At 45.1% G+C, this 22,548-nt stretch overlaps 1 protein-coding gene across 1 annotated transcript in view; it reads right to left on the bottom strand.

The window, feature by feature from the left end:
* Positions 1–22,548, bottom strand: part of TFRC (transferrin receptor) — a 454,042-nt gene that overhangs the window by 419,355 nt on the left and 12,139 nt on the right. The window contains exons 2-4 of the mRNA XM_085635983.1: positions 22,281–22,351; positions 6,859–7,066; positions 5,634–5,865 (exon numbers count right to left, since the gene is read on the bottom strand). Of these exons, the coding sequence (XP_085492109.1) occupies positions 5,634–5,865; positions 6,859–7,066; positions 22,281–22,313 (473 nt within the window). The 5' untranslated portion in view covers positions 22,314–22,351. The remainder of the gene's footprint in view (positions 1–5,633; positions 5,866–6,858; positions 7,067–22,280; positions 22,352–22,548) is intronic.

Here is a 22,548-nt window from a genome sequence, read left to right as displayed (position 1 = left end):
GGGTGAAGCGGTACGCACAAGGTAGGTGCCTCTGTAGACGTTACGGTTAAGGTTGAAGGATGCAAATTCAGTCATCGAAGTCAATGGAGAACAGAAACTAGGTATTGTCATGGAGAAACTCCTCCGCGTCTGTTTCGCGGTAAGTCGCCAGGGTGCTGAAGTTGCAGAGCTCTGCTGCTATCCATCCGAGCAAGATGGCAAAAAAACTTAATCCAATAGACGTTGAACATGTGCATTCACTTGAAGGTGTAACATCCTATCAGCAACAGAAGACTGCGAGAAAGACCAGTTGTAGAATCTGAGCCGAAAACTATATGGCAGGAGTGTGCATAGCATGTGTTGGCTGCAGATACACATGCTACGAATACTACAGTTCTCCGGCATTGGTTTCTTTCATACAGCTGCATGCTTAAATTAATTACATTGTCAGGATGAGAATCACCTTATGATAGCAGGTTCCGGAGCACTGCGGCTTCCTTTCAAACCTGCATGTCAGTGGCTAAAAGTTCAAGGTAGTGTGTGCCATTCTCCACAACACTCCTTTACAGATTTCTTCATGGAAGCATTCAGCAAATAGTAGTTTCTAATTAGTTTGCCCCAATTCAAAAGGTCACAAGCTAATTATAGTTGGCATGATTGACAAAAGTCCTTGTTTTTTTTTTTAAGGGAGCACTTAAGACCTCTTATGATCTAGAGAATTAAACTGCCCTCCCTGCTCTAGCAGAAGTGTTCGGGAAAAATATTGGTAAAGATATTCTGATTCTAACATAAAGCCATAGAACTTTAGGTAGGAGGTTAGGAATGGTAAATAAATACACCTTAAGCTTACAAAATTACAAGTAAGGTTTACTATGGTGAAGCATGTACTTCTATCTTTTAATCCGTGTCATTTCTTACTCACAAGAAAGTGGTCTTCCAAGTAAGATGTTCTAACGAGGTCCAATGAATTGGGTCAAAGAGCAGTGTCATTAATGCTGCGAAAACCGTGTTGAAATTCCAAGTTGGTGTTAGTCTCAACTTTGGAGGGAAATCATAGAATAAACCATTCATGAACTCTTTAAACCAGTCTCACAGAACAGAAGTAAGAAATTTTATTTGGTCTTCTGACGTATCTAGACACTACAGCACGTCTTAGCCAATTTCACAAGGTATGGTAGAAACTGGCAAGAGACTGTATATTCATGGCTTACTCATAACACAAACCTCTTCCTCATTAAAGCGTAGGCTTTAATTAAGAATGCTCTAGACTCTAAATATATCTGTACACAGTTAATTTCAAATGACTATATTAAGTCTTGATGAGCCAGACTGTCCACTGTAAGGATTGTAAACATACTTGTCCCTTAATCCTGGGCAACAGCAGGACACCGGCTTGAATTTGAAAGAAAACTCTTCACAGTTCTGTGTACCAGTGGCTCTTGTGGCCGGGTGACATCCACCACAGTTACTTTACAGCATTATTGATTTTGCAAAGCACCCCAAGACTTAGGAGGAACTAAAAAAAAAAACTCAGTTCATTGCAAACAACTCGCAATACCACCACCATCCACACACCACATTTTCAAGGGAGACTGCACGCAGTCATGGAATTGGTGGACATTTTGGAGTTGGTCTGCTGCAAACAGACTGCGATTCCCCCCCACCACTGAATCAAATTCAAATCCATTCGCAAGTTATTTAAGCATGGTACATGCTCTGCTGAAATATCTAAGTTGTACTTCGAGAGCCCACAGCCAAAGCTTTTGAGCTTCTTGAGATAGGATCTTGTTCCTTCCTCAGTTTGCAAATATGGCCTCTCCTTGAAGTCGAATAAAAAGTATAATTTATTTACAGTAAAGACAAATAGACTTGATTTCCAAGTTTTTTGTCTTACAGCATGAAATTTGAATTAAATCTCCCATACGCAGATAGTTATTGCCAGAGCCTGAACCCTCACGGTGTACTGCCCTGTACTGCAAAGGAAAACTGCCGGCAGAATTTGGCAGGTGGCCATGTGCAACTAGCTGCCTTATGGCTTTAGAGGAAGAGTGCAGAAATGGATGCTGCAGTGTCAGTGACCCCGGATCAAAAGGCAGCAGAACCACAGGTGGGAATCCTGATAAAAGTCTTGTAAAGCAGTCAATTGCACAAGCAGGAACTTAGTGCTCAGGCTGATCAGGCTTTTTACCTATGCAATTGTACTGAAGGCATTTCTGCTCGGCTGTATAAATCTTTTCCTCCTTCTACTCAGAATCCACAAACTGGATGGGTAGATCAGCTGGTTTCATAGCTCCTTTATCTTCCAATCAACTGTTTCTCATCTTAAATAAAGGATACTATTTACTGTAAATCTGCGTCATCATTCCTGCCGCATGATTCATTCTGCAAAATCGTAGACTGCAGTGGTACCAACGACACTACTAGAGATTGAAGTGCTGTAATTGAAGCAAAAGATGAAATTCCCAATGTCGAGTCTCCAAAAGAAACAGTTGGAGTTAAAAAAAATACTGGACTTTTTTTTTTTTTTTTTTTTTTTAAATACGCTAGATTCTCTACTAATGGAAAGCAGACAGTTGCAAGTATGCCCTTAATAAAGTGCAGTACTTCAACTGTGGAATTTAACTTGCGGTGGTTGTGAACTTCACCTCTGCCAAACAGTTGTCATTATAGCCAACCTATTCATCAGCATACTCAGACAGAACCATCAATGAAGATTTTTGATTTTTTTCACCCCTATGTGTGAACTTAAGAGGCTCGCTTTCCTTGTGCCCACTTCTCAATGTAGAAGTCTGCCTTTTACCAGCAGTCAGAGAGCCCCTTACCGGAAGTCTTGGCTTTAGACTTCCGGCACTGGTTTATTGCCCATGCTTGCACACCAGATGTGGATGCTCCCTCCTTCTCTTTAAGTATCTCCAGAGTCAACCTGCTCTACCAGTCTTTCAATGCCTTGGAAGAAACCTTAAACAGGTCATCCCTGCAGGATCAGCTTTGGCAGAAGGAGCCACATAACTTACTCTTTCCACAGGTTTTAAAAAGCCTCACACATACATTTGGCTTATGTCTTCAAGGCTTTTAATGGGAGGGTGGGGGAGAGGGAGGGGTGGGGACAACTCAGAGAGAGGTCAAACACTTTGCTGCTAGAAAGCAGAGTTGAAGTTAAACCTCAAAATCTAGGGAAATACGATGTTCAAAAAGACTCAAAGGACACTCCATGACTGAACTGGCTGTAGAAAACCTGACAACTGGAAGCCTCCAAGAGGAGATGACAGCTATGGGTCCAGGTGCCAGATTGGCTGAAGTCCCGATCACATATCAAGGTAGTCTGGCTTTATATAGTCTATGGCTCTTTCAAACAGTGTAATGCATGGTACACTGTTCTGCTAACGATAAGAGGGTTCCCAGCATGGCAACAGAAAAGAACTCAAGCATGTGAACCCATCAAAGATGCAATGATTGAGAACGGTCAGTATACATTTCTTTGGTCTCAACTTTTCACTAGACACTGGGTTACAACACATTGATGTTGAAGAAAAGATATGCGATCCTCTTCTGAAATCAAAGGCTCTTAGTAGGGTTGTACCGACAGCAAATGACAGTGAAAGGTGCCTGAAATGCTTCAAAATTGAAAGTTTAGAATTCCTCAGTGACTTTAAGGTCCATACACTCTGGGGCCTGCAGGCTATCACAATCAGGGTAGATGAGACAGCATCCTTGCCATATTGGTGGACAGCAAGGCAACTTGTCCTACTTCTCCCTATTTAGAGCTAAGGTGCACATCCTCCCTGTCGGAGTCTTTTAAGAAATCCCCAGATAGATCCTAAATTAAAATTGTGAAAGTCTGGAATGAAAGTACGAACATCGTGCCCATCCTTACAGGACTTTGCTCTTACAAAAAAGGCACTGTCAGACAGTGAGCATTTATCCTCTATTATTAGGTAGAAGTGAAAGGATTTTGGAGTGAAGAGAAGTTTTGCTCAGCAGGCATTATTGGGCGCCCTTTTCGGACAACCCCCAAAAACACAAAAAAAAAAAAAAAAAAAAAAAAAAAAAAAACACTGCCTGGCAGCCTTTACAATATTCGGTGTGGGGTCAACTATCTGGCAACGCCTAGTTATAGGATTCATTTCCCCCCCTGTTAAAAAAAAAAAATATGTGACCTAATAACGACATTCTCATCTGTACTTAACTAATTGAGATGCATGTTTGAAGAAGAAAAAAAAAACGTTTAGAAACGGCCTCATCCTTCATGATGAAAAAAATATAGTATAAAGCATCCTGGAATCCCACTTGGGTGGAGAGAGTCTGTTTTTGGATATTATGGCAGATAAGCACATGGGTGCTTGCCCTCGGGGAATATATTGTCCTGCAGGTTTATCTCAAGGCATGCTCAGCTGCTGATATGAAGAACCACTGACGAGACAAGCATGCCATAAAACCAGAGTGCTGCATCTGCTACAAGTCCAGCCCTGGAAAGCCACGAATGGAAAGGAGGATAATATGAACTGGTTAACCTGTCGCTTGGCAGCTTACATTAAGATGCCTAGTACCACCTAGGCCGCAGTGCTGATCGAAAGCAGCCCCCCCCCCCCCACAAATGAAACTCCTTTCCCTTCAAAGCGCGACACTTTTTCGTGTCTCAGCAGCCTGTGGCACCCATATAGTCTAGCAAGGCTTTCCAAGGCATGCCAGTTTACCTTCGCAGAGGGTCCTTACCAACTTTCAGTGGTTAGCCAGGTGGGCGCCTCAATCTCTTCTCAGACGCTGCTTTTTCAAAGTGGTCAGGGGTCCATCCATGCTCCAACTGCACTATATAAAATGGCACAACCATTGTAAGCTAAAAGGCCCAACAGAGGCTGCAAGAGGTCCTTCGATTGCAGTGAGCTCCAGAAGTTCTAGATGCAGTTTGCAATATTTGGTACAATTGCCTAGCGGTTCCAGGCTTCCCTAGGCCTTGCAGAAATGGGCACAAAGTTAATTTTAGCCATCGTCAGTGGCTAAGTGGTCGTCTTTTTTCACATTCTTTTGAATTACTGTTAATTGCTGCCATAAAGAACAAGTGTGGGGCAGTCCGAGCATCTGCAAATCCGCTTCAGATTAGGTTTCATGAACCACAGTCTGCATGGTCTGTGCTGCATTATAGTAGAAATACAGTTATGGCTGGGCCAATACCAGCAAAAGTATCTGACCCACTCTTTAATGTTAGATCTTCGACAAGTTCATGTGCAATCCTCCGTTCTGGATAACTTCTGTTCATCAGAAATAATTTGTATGAAAATTCTTGCTAAGAACTTTAAGCTTTAACACATTAATAAATAGAAAATGCCAAAGCTGCAGAAACATTAAATGGATATGACACCGCGGTGTACTCTTGAAGGGTCATGATCCATATAATATTCACCAAGCTCAATTTGCTGACTTTGAGCACCTCGGAAAAGAATTCTAATTAACAAAACTCTTAGAACACATATTACATCATCCCAAACAAGGTATACAAGAAATGTACTTAATGGCTTTCTATAGAGCAGGAAAAACCTAATGACCTGTATGTAGAATGGTTCAGTTTGATGTGGTTTGCAAGAAAAATGCGTTCAGCACATACGTTCCATCTGGCAGTTTCAACAACCTGCAACAAACTGCCAACAAAAAAAAAGTACCTGATATTCTCCAGAAAGGTGGCACTCTTCAGGCCATCCGACAGCATTTTCTTAAGATCACTCCAATAGAGCATGGGTGGTTCAGGGACCTCTTTCACAACCTCTTCCTCATCCTCAAGTTTCATAATGGAGTCTGTACTGGGGGATGATGATGAACAAGCTACTGCTCCATTAGTACACTGCTGAGCTGCCACCATTCGACCACGATAGCTTAAATATCCAATTAGAAACCCTGTAACGAGAAGGTGGTTAGTAACCCATGTAGTATATGAAAATGGGTTTTGGCCTTGCTAGAATGACAACACCAAACTACACATGGTTCTAGGACAGTCCGGTCCACTCTTCTGTCTAAGAGCAGAAGTGTAGGTTTGTAGCAGCATTTCAGAGGTGGATGGGTACAAGTCTTAAGAACCATTTGCATGACATGCCACAGCTAAACTGGTCAAAACAGCACAAGTTGCCAACAGGTCATAAGCCTCCACACCTCTTGCTTCCATTCCTCTGGTTATTTTGCACACCATCAGTAAAAGCATGTTGTGCCTTTACTAAAAGGCCTCAATGTTAAGGGGGAAGAATGTGGAGAGAAACTGGGCTTGGGAGGATATGGAAAGAGGAAGTATTTCTCAACAGAAAATTAAGATAAAAGCTATCAACCACATCAAGCCAATGAAGCAGAGGTTGCTTGTATTGTGTAACCCTTAACATCTTTGCTGGACATCAAACTAAGGCCAGCTGCAAAACAGACATCCAGTTATGTTAAAAATCTATTTCTTTTCAAATAGAAACTACAAATACAGTACAGCCCTCAAATACTACAATCCGCTCTTAAAATTAAAATGCTGCAAGATAGTTCATAGAAAAGCTGATAACAGAACCAAACACATACAAAGAGAAAGCGATTTTGTTATTTAAATATGTCATTGTATAGTGCAACATTAGCTGGAGAGCAACAGAATGGGGAGGAAAATGGCACCCAAGCTTTAATAGTGTACAGTAACCACTGTTACATGCACTGTACAGTTCTGCAAGTTATCCGCCGAAGACCTATGGCGGAGACAACATATTTCATAAAGCAAGCCTGGATGTGCTACAAAGCAGTCAAGAGTAAAGCAAACCAGTGGTTGATCAAGTAGTTATTTGTGTGGACTTAAGCAACCACTTTATAATTCCTAAACTGAAACACAAACCTACTAGTATGGATAACATGCCTTTTGCAGATTCTCACCAATCAAGAAAATTAAGGCTGCTCCAACGAAGAAAAAGCAAAACGACCGACTCCTGGTGCGGGATGGTACAGTTTTGTGGTGCAGTGTGTGGTCATTCATAGTGTGGTTATTTTCTTCATCTTCAGCCATCTTCAGTTCCACATGACTATCTCCATCAGTCTGTCGAGCCAAGCTGAAGCGTGTGTATGACAGGGGCTCCCCACTAAACTGAATTAAGAGACATACAAATAAATTAATAATCACATACGGCAGCAGTTCAGTTACTTTTGCCTAAACCAATCTTTATCACTTAATCAGGCACAAAACACCTCTAAAAAGGAAAGTCGTATGTCATATCAGGCCAGTTTATAGTGGTGGAGCACGACAAATCAGATAAACAAAGTCCAACACCAGCTACACACGTCAGTTCAATACAAGTGTTTAACTACCACAAGACAAGTTGCATGGCATTCACATCCAAATTCTCACTCTAAAGTGTTTAGGAGGAATTACTAAGCAGCAACAGGAGAACTGCTTTTGAATTTTGCAAAGGTACACTTGGGAAAATGTGAGTTACATATGGAGGATGGGGAAGCCATTTAACAAGAAGATTGTCTATCTAGAGTTCTGAGACTTCGTGTCGATTTTTACGACCATTAAACCATTTGAGGTTCCACCCCTCTTCCTCCCACCCACCAGAACACAAGTGGCTGCTTACCACAACCACCACAATTGGAGCTCTTCAGCCTCAATCTGCCCTGCATAATGGGTATCTGACAATTTCCAAAAAATGTTAGGACCTTTAAAACATTTAAGGTAAGACCCATATGGAGGTGTAGATCTAAGTAGTTAAGTTAATTTCCGGGTAAAGGTAGAATTTGACCTAAACCTTTGTGAGGAATGCACTCAATATGTAAAACCAAATCTGGATTTCTTCAAAGCGGAACAAAGCTCACAAAACCCTATTCACTGAATAACAGTTCGGTCAACCGTTTTACTCCTCAATAGGACAATAACATAAGTCACATCAGGAACGGTTTCTACATTAAAAAGTCAAGGATCAAGTTGAAATCCCACTGGGGAGCAGAATCAAAGACTTCAATATAAAATGGAGGTTTGTCCAGGTGTCTTCCATAAACTTTACACATAGAAAACGTATCCATGCTTACTAGAATAGACAGCAATGAGAATGTGTGCCAAAGTTTACTAAGATTCAAGAATCTGCTATGTAATTATGTTAATCTCATCTAAATGAAGGAAACGGTTCTTGTGAAATTAAAAATGCAGAGCATATTCCAGAAAGAAAACTATTCTTCAGCCAGAAGGTGCAAATCAAAGCCATCAACGATCTGTGGATGATGCAAATAGATTGCAGAAATCCCTCTCCCTGCGGAAGATTAAATGTAGAGTTGTCCTAAATAACTGCCAATCTGGAAAATCACCCCGTGATGTTAATTTTACTGCTCCGGGCTACTTTTCACCTTTCAAAAAAGGGTTTAAAAAAAGAAAAAAAAAAAAAAAAGCTTCACTGAATTATTTTACTTTATACACAGAGCTGATGTAGTCGCAGCAAATTCCACGGAGCTGTATCAGGAGTCTATTTGTGAACTGTTTTGTTGGACATTTGAGGGAATGGATTCCACATATTTCACCAGAAGAAAGATTTTTGAGACCAAGGCTCACAGATCTGGTGAGGATGATAACCCAAAAGGCTGCGTAGCTCTCAATTTGAGGAAGACAGATGAACATAGGAGGCCAAGTGCCTGAAAATCTCCAGGTCAGTGTCGGAGGAGTTAATGTGAAGACTGGTCGTTGCTTCTTTAATCGGAAAGATGGTGAGCTCTATAAATTAATACTTTTGACTAGGGGCCAGCTGACAGTCATAGGTTTATGAAAAAACCCAAGCTGTAAAGGGTGTTGCACACCAACTAGGTTTCTGCTGCCACAGCCCAACACTGTCCTTAGACTTAGTTGAGGAAAAAGTTGCGGGGTCAGAGCAAAGTGGGGAAAACTCTAGGCAAGCAAAGACAGAATATACCCAGAGTGTCTTTGCAGAACCAAACTAACAACTATCTGTGCCGATAGTGCCAATCTCATAAGGGCAAATTGGGATCTTGAAGGAAACAGAGTTAACATGATGGAACGTCTACAATGCTATCTAATGGACTTCACAGATTTACATGCATTTTACCTGTCTGGTGAAACATGTTCCCAATCTTTTTTGGGGACAATCAAGTACCCGATTGTAAAATCACTTTTTCTTGGTGCGGTCAGATTGGTTCCAGTTAGAGAAGATTTTGAATCTAGAATAAAATATCCAGAGCATTTCTTAAATTCGGACGTCATGCAGGTTGGCAAGTAATGGTGGAAGACTAACTAAAGAAAATTTCGCAGAGTTACGTTCCAATACAATTCAGCTTAAAAGCAGGAAAAATGTACATTCCACTATGTAAGTATACATTTGTATTGTTGGAAAGGAGCTGAATTTCCCACAAAGAGTGATGCAGAGTTTGTGGTTGCATCTGTATCAATGGCAGACTGGTTGACACGGATGCTCAGGGTGAAATCTAGGTGGTACATAACTGCTCCCCTTTAGAAGTCTAAATTTATTAGAAGCCCAAAGGTTTAATAGTACTCGGTGGTTTTTATTGATAAAGACGATTTCACATTTTAAAGCCTTAATCAGTCGAAGGTACAAATTACCATCAAACGACTAATCTAGGCTCTTACCCCAAAAGTCTCCATTTTAGAGTCTACATTCACAAAACAAGCCATGGCGTTTAAAATGTCTTTATTTGCAAACCCGGCCTGAGTGTGAGACTATAAACTTCAGATGTCTCAGACAGAAGAAAGTCCAACATTTTTTAGGTCTCGGCCTGACGAAAGCAGCGCATGCGCTGCTCTGCCATGCAGAGGCTTCTTGTAATCAATACGGATTCCGAAGCCATGTCCCATCTCTGCCTTCAGCTTCGATTCTTGCGCGTCGTTTGGAGTCTCGAATTATGCCAAAGGCAGTGCAATGATTGCACCAAAGGCATGTCAATCCCACAAAGTTGCCACCCGGTCTCCTTTTAGCCACGCCCACCGGGATTAGATCTTTTAACCGCAACAGTACACAGGCTGATTTTTATTGCTTTTAAAAAGTGAGCCTGCAGTGCTCCGGCCTTCAGCCAGTCTAATAAATAATGTACAGCATCTTATCTTCCCAACGTCTCTCCCACTTTCCCTCTTCTTGCTCGGTCCCCCTTTCTGCTCTCCCCTCCAAGCTCTTTTACCCGTCTCCTGACACTTTCTCAGTCACCTCACCCCTCTGAACACACCACAATCACCGGGATGTATCCGACCGGCCTCTTTTCCACAAAAAAAAGCACGCGCGCCAGTCGTGACTCAGGATATAGTTCATTCAATTGTGTTTAGGTCCATGAAATCACCTCGATTCTGTGCGTCCTCCAGACCAGGATCACCTGCGGATGATCTGGGTTTTCGCCACGTATTTCACCACCAAGGCACACAGCGCTGAGAAGCCATATGGACTCGACACTCTCCTGATGCTGCTGTTCCCAAGGACCCTGAACCCATCAAGAGCTGGTGGGGCTGGGGAGAGCCAGTTACAGGATAAGGAAGAGTTCCACTTGGGCAGAATCACTGGAACAGACGCTTCTACAAGCCCGGGCCCCCTGGAATACACACCGGTCTGGACAGAATCAGTCACGAGTCAGGACAGAGCAGCTCCGGTCAGCAGGGTTGGGACAGTCAGTCCCGGGACAGGGCAGCTCCTTTGTGATCAGCAGGTTTGGGACAGTCAGTCATGCGTCAGGACAAGGCAGCTTCTCTCAGTGGTCAGCAGGGTCAGGACAGAGTCTCTCAGTGGTCAGTCACGCCACACTTCACTTGATGTTTGACTGACATTGCCCCAGCTCAGCCGGCATTGACAGCAACGGCCTGTCGAGAGCCCCACATTCTCCTATATTCTATTTCCCCAGCGCCTCGAATCCATTGAGTTTGAGATGCTGTTCTTTCAGACTCTCCCTCGCTGCACATGGAAGTTAAAACCGGTTAATAAATCGAGAGGCCAGGCTCATTCCTGAAGTGTCTGTGCAGGTGAGCACACGAGGACTCTTATCACAGGGTGCGCCGGTACAGCACACCTGGGGACGTCCCGCTGCCAGCACGGGAGTCACATTGGACGGGGTTTACTCTGCAGGATTCCAGGGAAGAGTGCAAGCCCGGCTCACATTCTGCCCCTGCGGCATATTTCCGGTCCCCGCATATGTGCTGAGTGAGCATAGCAGTCTTTGGACCAGAGTGGGCTCCTCTTCCAGGTGAACTCTTCTCTGAGCAGATGGGGGGGGGGGGGGGGGGGGGGGGGCGGCACTTCAGCGCGACCTTCAAGGGATAGATTGATTGTTTTATTGCACAGTTAATTAAAACTTACAATTTCAGGTACACAACTTTTAAAAAAGAGATACATTTCAAAGAACAAATTAATTATCAGGAGTTAAAATTGTGAGGTTCATATTAATAGTTTGCATTTTTGAATTGTTCGTTAGGGCGATGGCCCATAAGTTGTAGTCAGAGGCGCTGTTTGGCTTTTACTCAATTTCCTCGTTTTGTTTCCGTTTAATTCTCTCCGCCACTACGTCGAAGTATTTTGTAAATCTGCAGTTTAATTGAGTCTCCTGCGGGTTAAAACATAATTTGACTGCATGCCTACAGGTTCTAATGCCCTTCTGGTTCCATATTGCGCGACCTTCAAGGGGGTGCTCCATCTGCTACATGAACAGACCCACTGTCAAGAGGGTGACCTCCAGCACTCAGGATGCTCGCCAACAGCACTAAGTGAGCTGGGACAGCCGAAGGCTGTAACATACCAAGCATCGACAAAAGCCGCACTTTATGTGCAGCAATGACCGCAAGGGACAGCAACCAGGAGAGCAGAGAGCAGTGGGACCGGCAGTGGGGTGTAGCCTTGTGTAAGAAAGGAAGTGGACCCTCTGGCAATAATCCGGGTTCAGTTGGCGGTCGGTGCTCTGGGACCCAGTGCCACTGCACCTGCTACACCAATGACCGCTACTCTCCAGCAGATAGGCTTCCCTCGGACCCTCGCAAACGAATAGCAGAGGTGTCACAGGTCCTGGTGCATGCTAGGCAAATGGGTTGGTCCCTCACCTCCATGCACAGTAGTAAGAAAAAAAGCATTGAAAATGCAATAGGTCTCGCCTTTGATTAAGTTAAAGCCATTTGCTTTGCTAATGGTATTGTATAGCAAAGCAAATGGCTTTAACTTAATGAAAGGCGACAACCATTGCATTTTAAATGCTTGTTTAATTTGTCAGGGTTTAAGGTTAAAATAGGACATGGCTAATCAAGGTAAAAACATTCTGGAAGCTTTTCTGCCCTTCATTCTCCCCCACTCTAACCTACTCGTCAAAGCAGATGAGGGGATGGTAACCAAGTCCCAGCCTGGCCCAATGCCCAGGGGCAACGGTCAGTAGAAAGGAGATCACTGTTCTTAAAAGGCTACTTTCAAGTGCGAGAACGTACGCACAGCATTGTGGACCATAATGATAGCACCTAGATCAGGCGATTAAAGCTACTAACTAAATTTGAGGGATACCTTGGAGGGGTTATTGCCAATTTCTCAGCTAACACAGGACACACAACTTCAATCTTGCAGGAGTACGTAAACTGCTGAATATGTACCTTTTATACCCTATCATCACCCTTCTCTGGGCCTTTAAATATCTGGCAGTGGTTTCCAAATCTTGCCAGTCAAGACACACAGTCCACCTTTTGTTATTAAAATGTTTAACCCACATGAGCTTGATTATTCTCAGGTGACTTGAACACCCACATTGGACTGAATGAATATAGGTATGGAATGGAGACCGTTTCAGATGGAAGACTTTCGGTATGTGGCTAATTTACACTGCCTGCAGTCTGGCTGCTTGTTAGGAAGGCGTACTCTACAGTTGTACCACAACAAAATAGTGGGTGTAAGTAGGGAGGCAGTATCACGGGGCCTCTAATCAGATGCATTCCATCCAAGAGGTAGGTACTTGTGCATACATACGTGGAGCCTGGACACGTTTATTCTTAGACTGGTGGGTTGCTCACAGACAACTATTGAAAGGTAACGTCAAAATCAGCACAGCACCTGCTACCAAATCCCTTCATTTAAAAAGTTACAGCCAGCATCCTGTCACAGCAACAGTCAGTCACTGTATTAACCTATCTATCTTTCACTGAAGTTCCAAAGTCCATGATTTTGGATACATTTCCATTCAGTAACCAACAGGATGAAGGGGGCCAGCCCCATGTAAAGGCAAACTTTGAAGCAATAACATTAAAATAAATATGGTGAGTTCTAGTATTTGTTTGCAGTGGAATAAACAAGGAGACCATTTAAGGTAAGAAATGACCTGAAAATGCAAGAGGGGGAGAAAGCAGGGGGGAGGGGGGGAGGGGGAAGGGGGGGGGACACGAAACTAAAACAAGCATTTGCAAGGCAATAGGTCTCCCATTTACATGAGTTTCAGCTATTGGCATGGATTTTGTTTTTTACTTCGGTTTGTTAGGAGTGGAGTGAATGTATGTTTGTAGTAGAATTATGGGGTTTCAATTGGAATTGTTAGTAGTGAAATTGTATGGGATGGAATTGTGGTGTGTGTAGTGTATTTGTGTAGTATAATGGTGTGGCATAGTGAATGGATACAGAGGGAGAGCTGTACAAAATGGGTAGAAAGTAAGATTGAGATGAATAGGTAGGTGGTGAATGAAGTCTAGATAGAGTAGAAGAAAGTGTGTGAGATAAAGAATGAAGGGGAGAGAAGGTCATAGACATAAAGCGGCTGTGTGTGTACCTAAACGACACCGGAAGAAATGGAGGAGACTGCGTGTGGTTTGGATTTTTTGAAAAGTTATTGGAAAGAAACTGCTGAAAAACCTGAAGTGAACCAATATGAGAAATGTTGGTTCAGTGCATGTTTGTGCAATGGAATTATGTGGATTGTAATTATGCGGTATTAAGTGTAGTGGACTTATGCTTAGTGGTATTGTGCGTCATGGAGAGCATGTATTGAGTGGATGTATGTGGTGTGGTGTTGAATTATGTGGAATTCTGTGGTGTAGATTGGATGTATGCAGTGTGTAGTGGAATATGTGGAGTGGAATTCTGTGCCATGGAATGAAATTGTGTGGAGTTGAATTGCGTAGCATGGAAATGTGTGACATTGAGAGGAATTATGTTGAGAGAAATGTGGCAGTGTGTAGTGTTTATGTGGAGTGTTATGCGGCATGGAGTAGATTTATGTGGAGTGCGATAGGGTGCTATGGAGTGGAATTATGTTGTGTGGATGTAATTGGGTGGCACTGAATTGTGTGGTGAAGTGTAAATATGGGGTATATTGTGGGGTATATTGTGGAGTTGAATTTTGTTGAGTGCAATTACGTGTTTTGGAGCGGAATGGATCTATTTTGAGTGTAAATATGCGATATGAATTGTAACTATGTAGGTTGGAGTGTAATTATGTGTAGTAAAACTATCTGGAGTTGAATTGTGTTGTGTGGAGTGTAATGAAATTATGTTGCATGAAGTGGTATTATGTGAAGTGGAATTATGTGGCATGGAGCGGAGTGGAAATGTTTGGAGTGAATTTGATGGATTGTGATTATGAGGCATGGAGTGGAATGATGTGGAATTGCATTGTGTGGTGTGGAATTATGAGGTGTTGAAATGTGTTGTGTAGTGGAATTATGCTGTGTGCATTTGTGTGAGATTGCATGGCACTTGTGTGGCGCTGCAGGGAGAGTTCTGCGCCTGAACCAAGCTCTTCCCAAAAACATTGGCAACCTTCAGACAACTTACAGAACCAAAGCTGTCCACAACATTGTACATAAGTTTCATAAAAATAGAGGCAATCTTCCCAAAACATTTTAACCCACGTTGTGCAAAACATCTTGTAATATGCATGCAAAATTAATTAAATGCAATTTGTGACATAAAATACGTACGTGGGATGTAGGACACCTTCTGGGCATGTTGAGCACATGTTGGAGTGCCACAAAAGTCACATATATACAAGAGTGTGTATCATCATTTATTATATTGCCACACAAACTATACAGCATGTTATATCATCCAGCACCGCAAAACATAGTAAGTCAAATTACAGGTACTATACCTCATTATACCATACAACACCAGTCAATACTTCATCACATCATACCAGACTATGTAACACTTCATGTCACACATTACAAAACGTCATATTATGCCACCCATACAACATACAATTCTACACCAGGCCATACTGCAACATCCAAAATGTCAAGCTGTTTCTTACTCACCACACCAGTCTCAGTATAGAACACCAGAACATACAGAATACTTCATGCAACAGGTCATGCCACATTCTCATACACCACTCCATCATGTCATTGTACAACACATACCATACAGTAACATACCCCACCACAGCACATCATACTTAACCAGCAAACTTACACCTTACACATGCAATACCATCCAAGGTTTAAGGCCATTCAAAAGCGCACAACACCGCAACACTTAATATCACCTCATTCTATACCAGACCATAAGACATCAAAGCATCTAAGACACACCAGACAAAACTACACTGTCATCATAGAACGACATACCACTATCCAAAATCACATCCTGCTTAACAAAACACACTACACCACACTACTCTACGGCATATACCACCTTATACCATACAACACAACTTAATATCGCACCATACAAAACTGCCCAAATCACACTTAATCATAGCAAACTTCACATCACACCATACTGCACCACAGAACATTATGCCACATCATATAACACCAGAATGTACAACATGCACACCACGACGTGCCACACAAAGACATAGCATATCATTTAAAGAATGTAACCCTCCAGCCACATCACACCATCTTACTAAAATCACAGCATTCAGCAATACATCATACTATTCATTGGCACTTCAACCATAAAACGCTATGCAACTCGACTAGCTACCGGATCTTCCCAAACACTACCCAGCACATAAAGCTGTAAACAGATACCTGGAAGATGAGAGCAAGAAGGACAGAACAGAGAAGTTAAGCAAGTGCACCAATGGAAAGCGGAATTGTTAACCATTAGTAAATTAAATTCGCAGTACCGTGGAATAAAGTTTGCATGTCTCCTTTTTCAGAACTCTTTGGAATGTATACATCAAGGTCAGTTTTTTTAGCCCCCTTCAGATTAGTGTGCTACCGAATCAGAGTAACCGAGAGACTGGGTGGAAGTAGGCTCGACACCCCGCATTTCACCTACGTCTCTGTGGCTTCACAGAGTCAGTGTGCAAATTGGAGTTTGTCTTTGTTCCTCATACTTGTTGGTAACAAAAACAAATACATGGATTTGCCATTTTTTTAGTCTATCGAACGTCAGGTGGTCTGGAAACAGCAGAAAGTCAGCGAGCAAGATGCAGGGAAAACTTTAAGCGGCAGCACGCCGCATAACTGCACACTGTCGAAATATCAGCAGAGGGGGAAAGGGTTACCGGACCTGCACATGCATCCACCAAAGTAAACGGAGACAGGCAAAGGGTGGGTGCTGGGAGTGGTGCGTAATCAGAGGTCTTGGCGTCGGCTCTCGCTATATACTGAGAAACCCACAGCTGCATTTGTGTTAGGAGGATGGGGGGCTCCTAACGCGAGGAGGGAGGGCGAAAGCCAAAAAACAAAGAGGTAGCGACGGAAGGGAAAGATAAGGCAGGAATAATATAAATGAAATAAGTGCTATTCAAAACATGACGCAATGTCTGAAAAGCAGGCGCCGTTTTTGATACACGATTGAAATGGAAAAAAAAAAACTTGAGATATCATCGCGGCACCCGCGCTTTACTTATAACATTAAAAGTAAAGCGCGGGTGCCGCGATTATACCGTCGTGATCGCTATGGTCAACCAAAAACCAGTGGTGTGCGTGCACCACAGAGGAACGGGGGCAAAGGCACGCCCATTCCCACTGTTGGCCAGCACGTGCGCTGCTGCACGTGCTGGCCATCGGTAGGAATGGGCGGAGCAAAGGCAAGACATGCGTCAGCCTTTACCCAACCGTGCCGTAAAAAAAAAAAACAAAAAAAAAAAAAAATCCAGATTTCAGTCCATCAAGGAGGGGGTCTGTCAAAGAGCCAGGTTTTGAGGTTTCTTGTGAAGATGGGGAGAGATGTCAGTCTGAGGTGGGGAGGAGGGCGTTCCAGGCTCTGGCCGCAAGGAAGGAGGAGAAGGTCTTTCTGGTGCGGGGGGACCACAGCATAATAGAGCTGGGCTAATTGTAGGGTCCTTTGGGGTGCGTGGAATTTGAGTCAGCTGTTCAGGTATGCTAGTCCGGTGTCGTGGAGGGCCTTGTGAGCGTGGATGAGCATCTTGAAGGGGATTCTAGCTTTGATGGGGAGCCAGTGGAGTGTGCGCAGGTGCTGGGAGGAGAGTGTCTTGGCAGGTTGAGGAACAGTGTTGCGGTGACATTTTGGATGTTCGGTAGCTTGCGGGTGAGGTTTGCTTATTCCGAGCCTGCTGGTGACCAGGGCGTGAGTGACCGTCTTTCGGTGTTCGCGGGGGGGGGGGGGGGGGGGGGGGAGATTAGGGGGAGGGTTGGGGGGATCTATTTTAAGGTCGGAGTCGATTGGGCGGTCCATTTTGAGCTCTGAGTCCAGGAGGATTCCCAGGTTGCGTCCGTAGGGGTGGGCGGGCTTCCGAGGGTGGGTCACCAGGTGTCGTTCCAGGCATCTGGTTTATGCCCATGAGGAGTACTTCAGTTTTGTTGGTGTTTAGTTGTAGGCAGTGGTTTTTCATTCATTTGGGGACGGCTTCCATGCCTTCTCGAAAGTTGTGCAAGGCGGTGTTGGGTTTGTTGGATAGGGAGAGGATGAGTTGGGTGTCATCTGCGTATGACACAATGTTGAGTCCGTAGGTTCTGACGAGGGGGACAAGCTGAGCCATGTAGACATTGAAGAGCGTAGGGCTGAGGGAAGACCCCTGGGGGACTCCGCAGGTGGGGTCTGAGAGGAAAGGAGACAGTCTGACCCGCTGCGTCTGACCCGCTGCTGCGTTCTGCCGGAGAGGAAGGAGCAGATCCAGTCGAGGGCCTTGTCTTGGATCCCTGCGTCGTGGAGTCTGCGTATTAGGGTGCGGTTAAAGACTGTCGAACGCCGCTGTGAGGTCGAGGAGAATGAGGGCTGCGGTTTCTCCTTTGTCCAGTAAGGTGCGGATGTCGTCTGTTGCGGCGAGGAGGGCGGTTTCCGTACTGTGTTTTTTTCTGAAGTCTGATTGGGAGGAGTCGAGGATGTTGTGCTCCTCGATGAATGTGGCGAGTTAGATGTTGATGGCTTTGATGACTTTAGCTGGGAACGGGAGCAGGGAGATGGGTCTGTAGTTTGAGGTCGGTGGGGTCCGCCGAGGGTTTCTTCAGTGTCATCGGTGGTGAGGGCTGTCCAATTGTCAATCGCCGGCTTCAGGGTGTCAGGGGTGGTTGGTGAGGGTTCAGTGTGCTGGTTGTCTTAGTCGAAGTGGTTGTAGATCCTCTAGATTTTGTGGTGGAAAAAGGTGCCGAGTTTGTCACAGAGGTCTTGGGAGGGAGGGATGTCGGACTCGCTGGTGGGTTGGGCGAACTATGTTGAAGAGTTCTTTGCTGTTGTGTGCATGAGTGGAGATTCTATCTTCAATCACTTTTTTCTGATGAGTTGGTGGTGGGCATTGGTGGCAGCTCTGAAGCGGTTGTGGGCTTCTGTGGATTTGGTGTTCCTCCAGGCCTTTGAGGCGGCGGCAAGTGCGTCTGGACTCTCGAAGTTCGGTGGTGAACCATCTAGCTTTCTTGGCGTGGGTGGAGTTTTTCTTGAGGGGGGCTATGGTGTTGGCGCTGTTGGAGATCCCTCTGTGCAGGGTTCGGGCTGCGGTGTTGGTGTTGTCGTTTTCCACAATGCTTGGGGTGGAGTTGCTGAGGTTAGCTGGTCGTCTGAGATTCTGGTCCAGTTTCTTTGTGGGAGCAGGTGCTGGTGTCTGTGGATGGTCGGTGTTCTGAAGGGGAGGTGGACGCATCGATGGTCAGTCGATGGGGGTTCGGCGGTGTGGCTGAAGGTGATGGAGTTTCCTGTTGTTAAGGGGGGGGGGGCGTGGGTTGAGGGTGTGTCCTGCTGAGTGCGTGGGTTCAGTCACGATCTGGCGGAGTCTAATGTTAAAAAGGTTGTCCAGGAGGGATGTGGTGCTTGGGTCCAGTTGGTTGTCGAGGTGGAAGTCAGGTCTCCCAGTAGGGTGTGGTTAGTGGGCGTGATGGCATGCGGGGAGATGATCTCCATGATGGAGTTGGCTAAAGTCCGCGGGGTCGTTAGATGAGGGTTGCTCGGAGGGTGGATGTAGGGCTAGCCAGTATCTTGAAGTGAAAGTGTTCCATCAGGTCTGTGGGCTTGTGGGAGAGTGTGCTCAGGCGGAGGGTGGATTTGTGGACGATGGAGATTTCTCCTCCCGGGCGGCTGGGGCGGTCCTTCCTGGAGATCATGTGTCCTTGGGTAATGGCGATGGCCAGTCCCAAAGTGGTGTTGGTCCAGGCTTCAGTAAAGAATGCTACATCCGGAGTGGTGCTGTCGAGGAGGTCCCAGATTTGTGGCGTGTTTGTGGAGGGATCGGACGTTGAGGAGGATATATTATGCAGCGGTGACAGCTGAAAGGTCCATGGGAGTCAGCTGGTGAAGCTAGCTTGCAGTGGTTGTTGCGGCCTGGGTTGAGAGCGTGAAGTGCTGCTGGGTCGTAGTGTTGGCGGTGCAGAGATCCAGGGTTCCTGGCGCTGGTCACAGTTGGGTTGCGGACGGACACAGACGGGTTTGCCTTCGGCCACCATTAAGTAGGAGTCGGGGAGGGCAGAAGGGAGCTGAATTGGGCCGGTCGCACTGGGTCGTACTCGGGGAAGTGAAGAGGGGCCACGGGGGCAGCAGCGGCTGGGAAAAGCGGGCTGAAAAAGGCAAAAAGAAAAGTGCAAATATGGCAGCAAAAGTGCAAGAAAGAGTGGAGGAAAGAGGACACGGAAGGCGAGTGAAAGGGGGAGATTGAGAGGAGGGTAAAAAAACAAGTGAAAAAGCGGAGCGAGAGAATGGAGACAGGTCCACTGGACCACCAGGGATGAGGCGCAGGTGAAACCTGCGGATGGAGGAGGGCCTCGAACACCAACACTTGAGAGTGCAGGGGCTCGGTGGAAGGCCTTACTTAATGGTGGGGCTGCGAGGGAGGGAAGAGCAATTTCACAGACAATGAGTCAGTGGTCTTGCTCGCCTGTCCCCATAGCAGCCGCCATTAAGTAGGGGTCAGGAAGGGCTGGACAGCTGGGAGGCACGAAGGTAGCATACACAAGAAAAGGGAGGATCAAACTAAGGCCCCACTGCAGTATAACAAAGGGCGTAGGTGGAAACAAGTGAGCCAGCCCCTTCAAAAACCTATTCAAAATTGGAGACTTAAAGAGAGAGGGCTGGTCTGGTAGCTGCAAAAAAAGCAGATAGAGCAGAAGGATAACACTTGAGAGTACCCAACACAGAGCCTTGCTGGGCAAGGGTAAAAATAAAAAGAAGAGCAGTAGAAAGAGGGTTAATAGACCTTGCTGTACAGTAGAATGCAAATTTCTGCCAAAGGCAGGCATATACCATCTTAGTGGAGAGCTGCTTGGTCGCCAAAATAACATTGCATACTTCGCGAGGAAGGTCAAAGTTGTCAACTGTCGTTGCTCAATCTCCACGCAAGGAAATGCAGAGTTGACAGGTTCAGGTGGAGAACCCTCCCATGCTGCTGCGACAAAAGATCCTCCCGAAGGGGCAGCCTGATCAGAGGATCGATGCTCATTCTCAGGAGCGCTGGATACCAGACTCTCCTTGCCCAATCCGGAGGCACAAGAAAGACTTGGGTCCGGTTGTTTCTGATCTTCAGAAACTTGGGCAGAAGTGTTACGGGCGTAAAGGTATACAGCAGGCCTGAAATCCACTTGCAACAAAAGGCATCACCGTGCAATAGCCGCCTTGGAAGCTCCAGCGCACAGTATTGCTGACACTGCGAGTTCTCTTCGGAGGCAACCAGATCTAACCAATGTTCTCCCCACTTCTGAAAGAGACCTTGCGCCACCTCCAACTGGAGACACCATTAGTGATCCGCTAGGCATCGACAACAGAGTTCATCCGCCCTGGCGTTCAGAGAACCTGCCAGGAGTTCAACCACCAGGGCTATGCCCTGCTGTTACACAAAGGACCAGCAGGGCATAACCCCACCCTGCCCTGCTCTGCTTGTTGCAGGATGACATGGCGGTGGGTTGTCTGTGAACACCTGCACTAACTTCCCCTTGACAGGGGGAAGAAATGCCTTCAATGTCAACCACCACTGCAGCTCTCTCGCAGTTCCTTCCAAGATCTGGACCACATCAGTGAGATTTTCCCGTAAACATGGGTCACCCACTTTATTCTTCTGCCGTCTGAAGAAGTCATAAAATCTTACAGCGGTCATATCTCCTCAAAAGTATGCAAACAATCCCTTCACACCTCTTAATGGAGGGGAATAAAGGCATTAACTCATTACTGTTCCTCCAGTCAAGAATCATAGCCACTGCTTCTTTGGCAGTAGCCAAGCATGTTCCAAAGTAAGACACAGAAAATATCTTAAGGCACATAGAAAGGAATAATTAAACCGAAGAACAGTTTCCAATATGGAAGGCCAGCTTCACAGTACACATTACCATCTACCCCAAATACAATTAAGTAGATTAGTAAGGGGGGAGGGGGGAGAGAACTACTCCTACAGCATGATTATTTTGTTGCTACCCAGAGAAAACCGCTGCACTCTAAATCTCAATTACAGGGGAAATGGTCCCACCTGGAGAAGATTTACACAAACACTGCTGCAAGACAGACTCGAGTGCAAACACCAAAGCAAATGCTTGGCACAACACAAAATCTGTGTGTAATCAAATCCAAGACACAGGGCTGCACAAGCAAAGGGCAAGGAACATAGGTTTCCTACACGTTTATTGGCAAACAGTATTAAAAACAGACCAACAGCTTGAAGGGGAGGCTGATCTAGTGTGGCTGTTTCTCAAAATAATCCCAGCACAATGGAACTGCTGCACTTCAGGCACGCCCACTCAAGAGCTCATTAAAAATTTTTAAGAAATAAGAGGGCATGGTCCAAAAACTCAATGCTTGCACATCAGCAGCCTAATTGGAAGGATGCAGAAATACCAAGAGCATGTAGCTGCAGAAGGTCATGGAGGCTGCATCGCATATGCTTCCTACTCAACTGACTACCTTCTTCGCTCCCATTTTAGAATTATTCAGGAGAATAAGCAATAGCAGCACAACTAGTTATCAGTATAGTACAACTTGAAATAAATATTATATAACGTGGTGGAAGGATTGCGGACTCACCATGTTTGATATCGCTGACCTAGCCTGGTCCATAGTTTCCAAATGACTGCTTCGCCCGCAACTTTTCCAACCTAAAAAACAAAATGGAATAAAATAGTCATCGGCAAAATAAACCAAGTCATCTTGCCAATGAGACCCACAACCATGTATGCATTCCAAGAGACAGCTCAGACAAGCCTCGCAGAGATACCAGAAAATGACCAGATTAAAAGAAAAGTCCAGGAGAACTGGCATATGCAGAATCAGTAGATTCAGGTGGAACGAGACC

The sequence above is a fragment of the Triturus cristatus genome, chromosome 11 (genome assembly GCF_964204655.1).
Source record: "Triturus cristatus chromosome 11, aTriCri1.1, whole genome shotgun sequence".
Taxonomy (NCBI): domain Eukaryota; kingdom Metazoa; phylum Chordata; class Amphibia; order Caudata; family Salamandridae; genus Triturus; species Triturus cristatus.
Note: the sequence above shows the minus strand (reverse complement) of the source record. Positions and strands in the feature narration are given on the sequence as shown.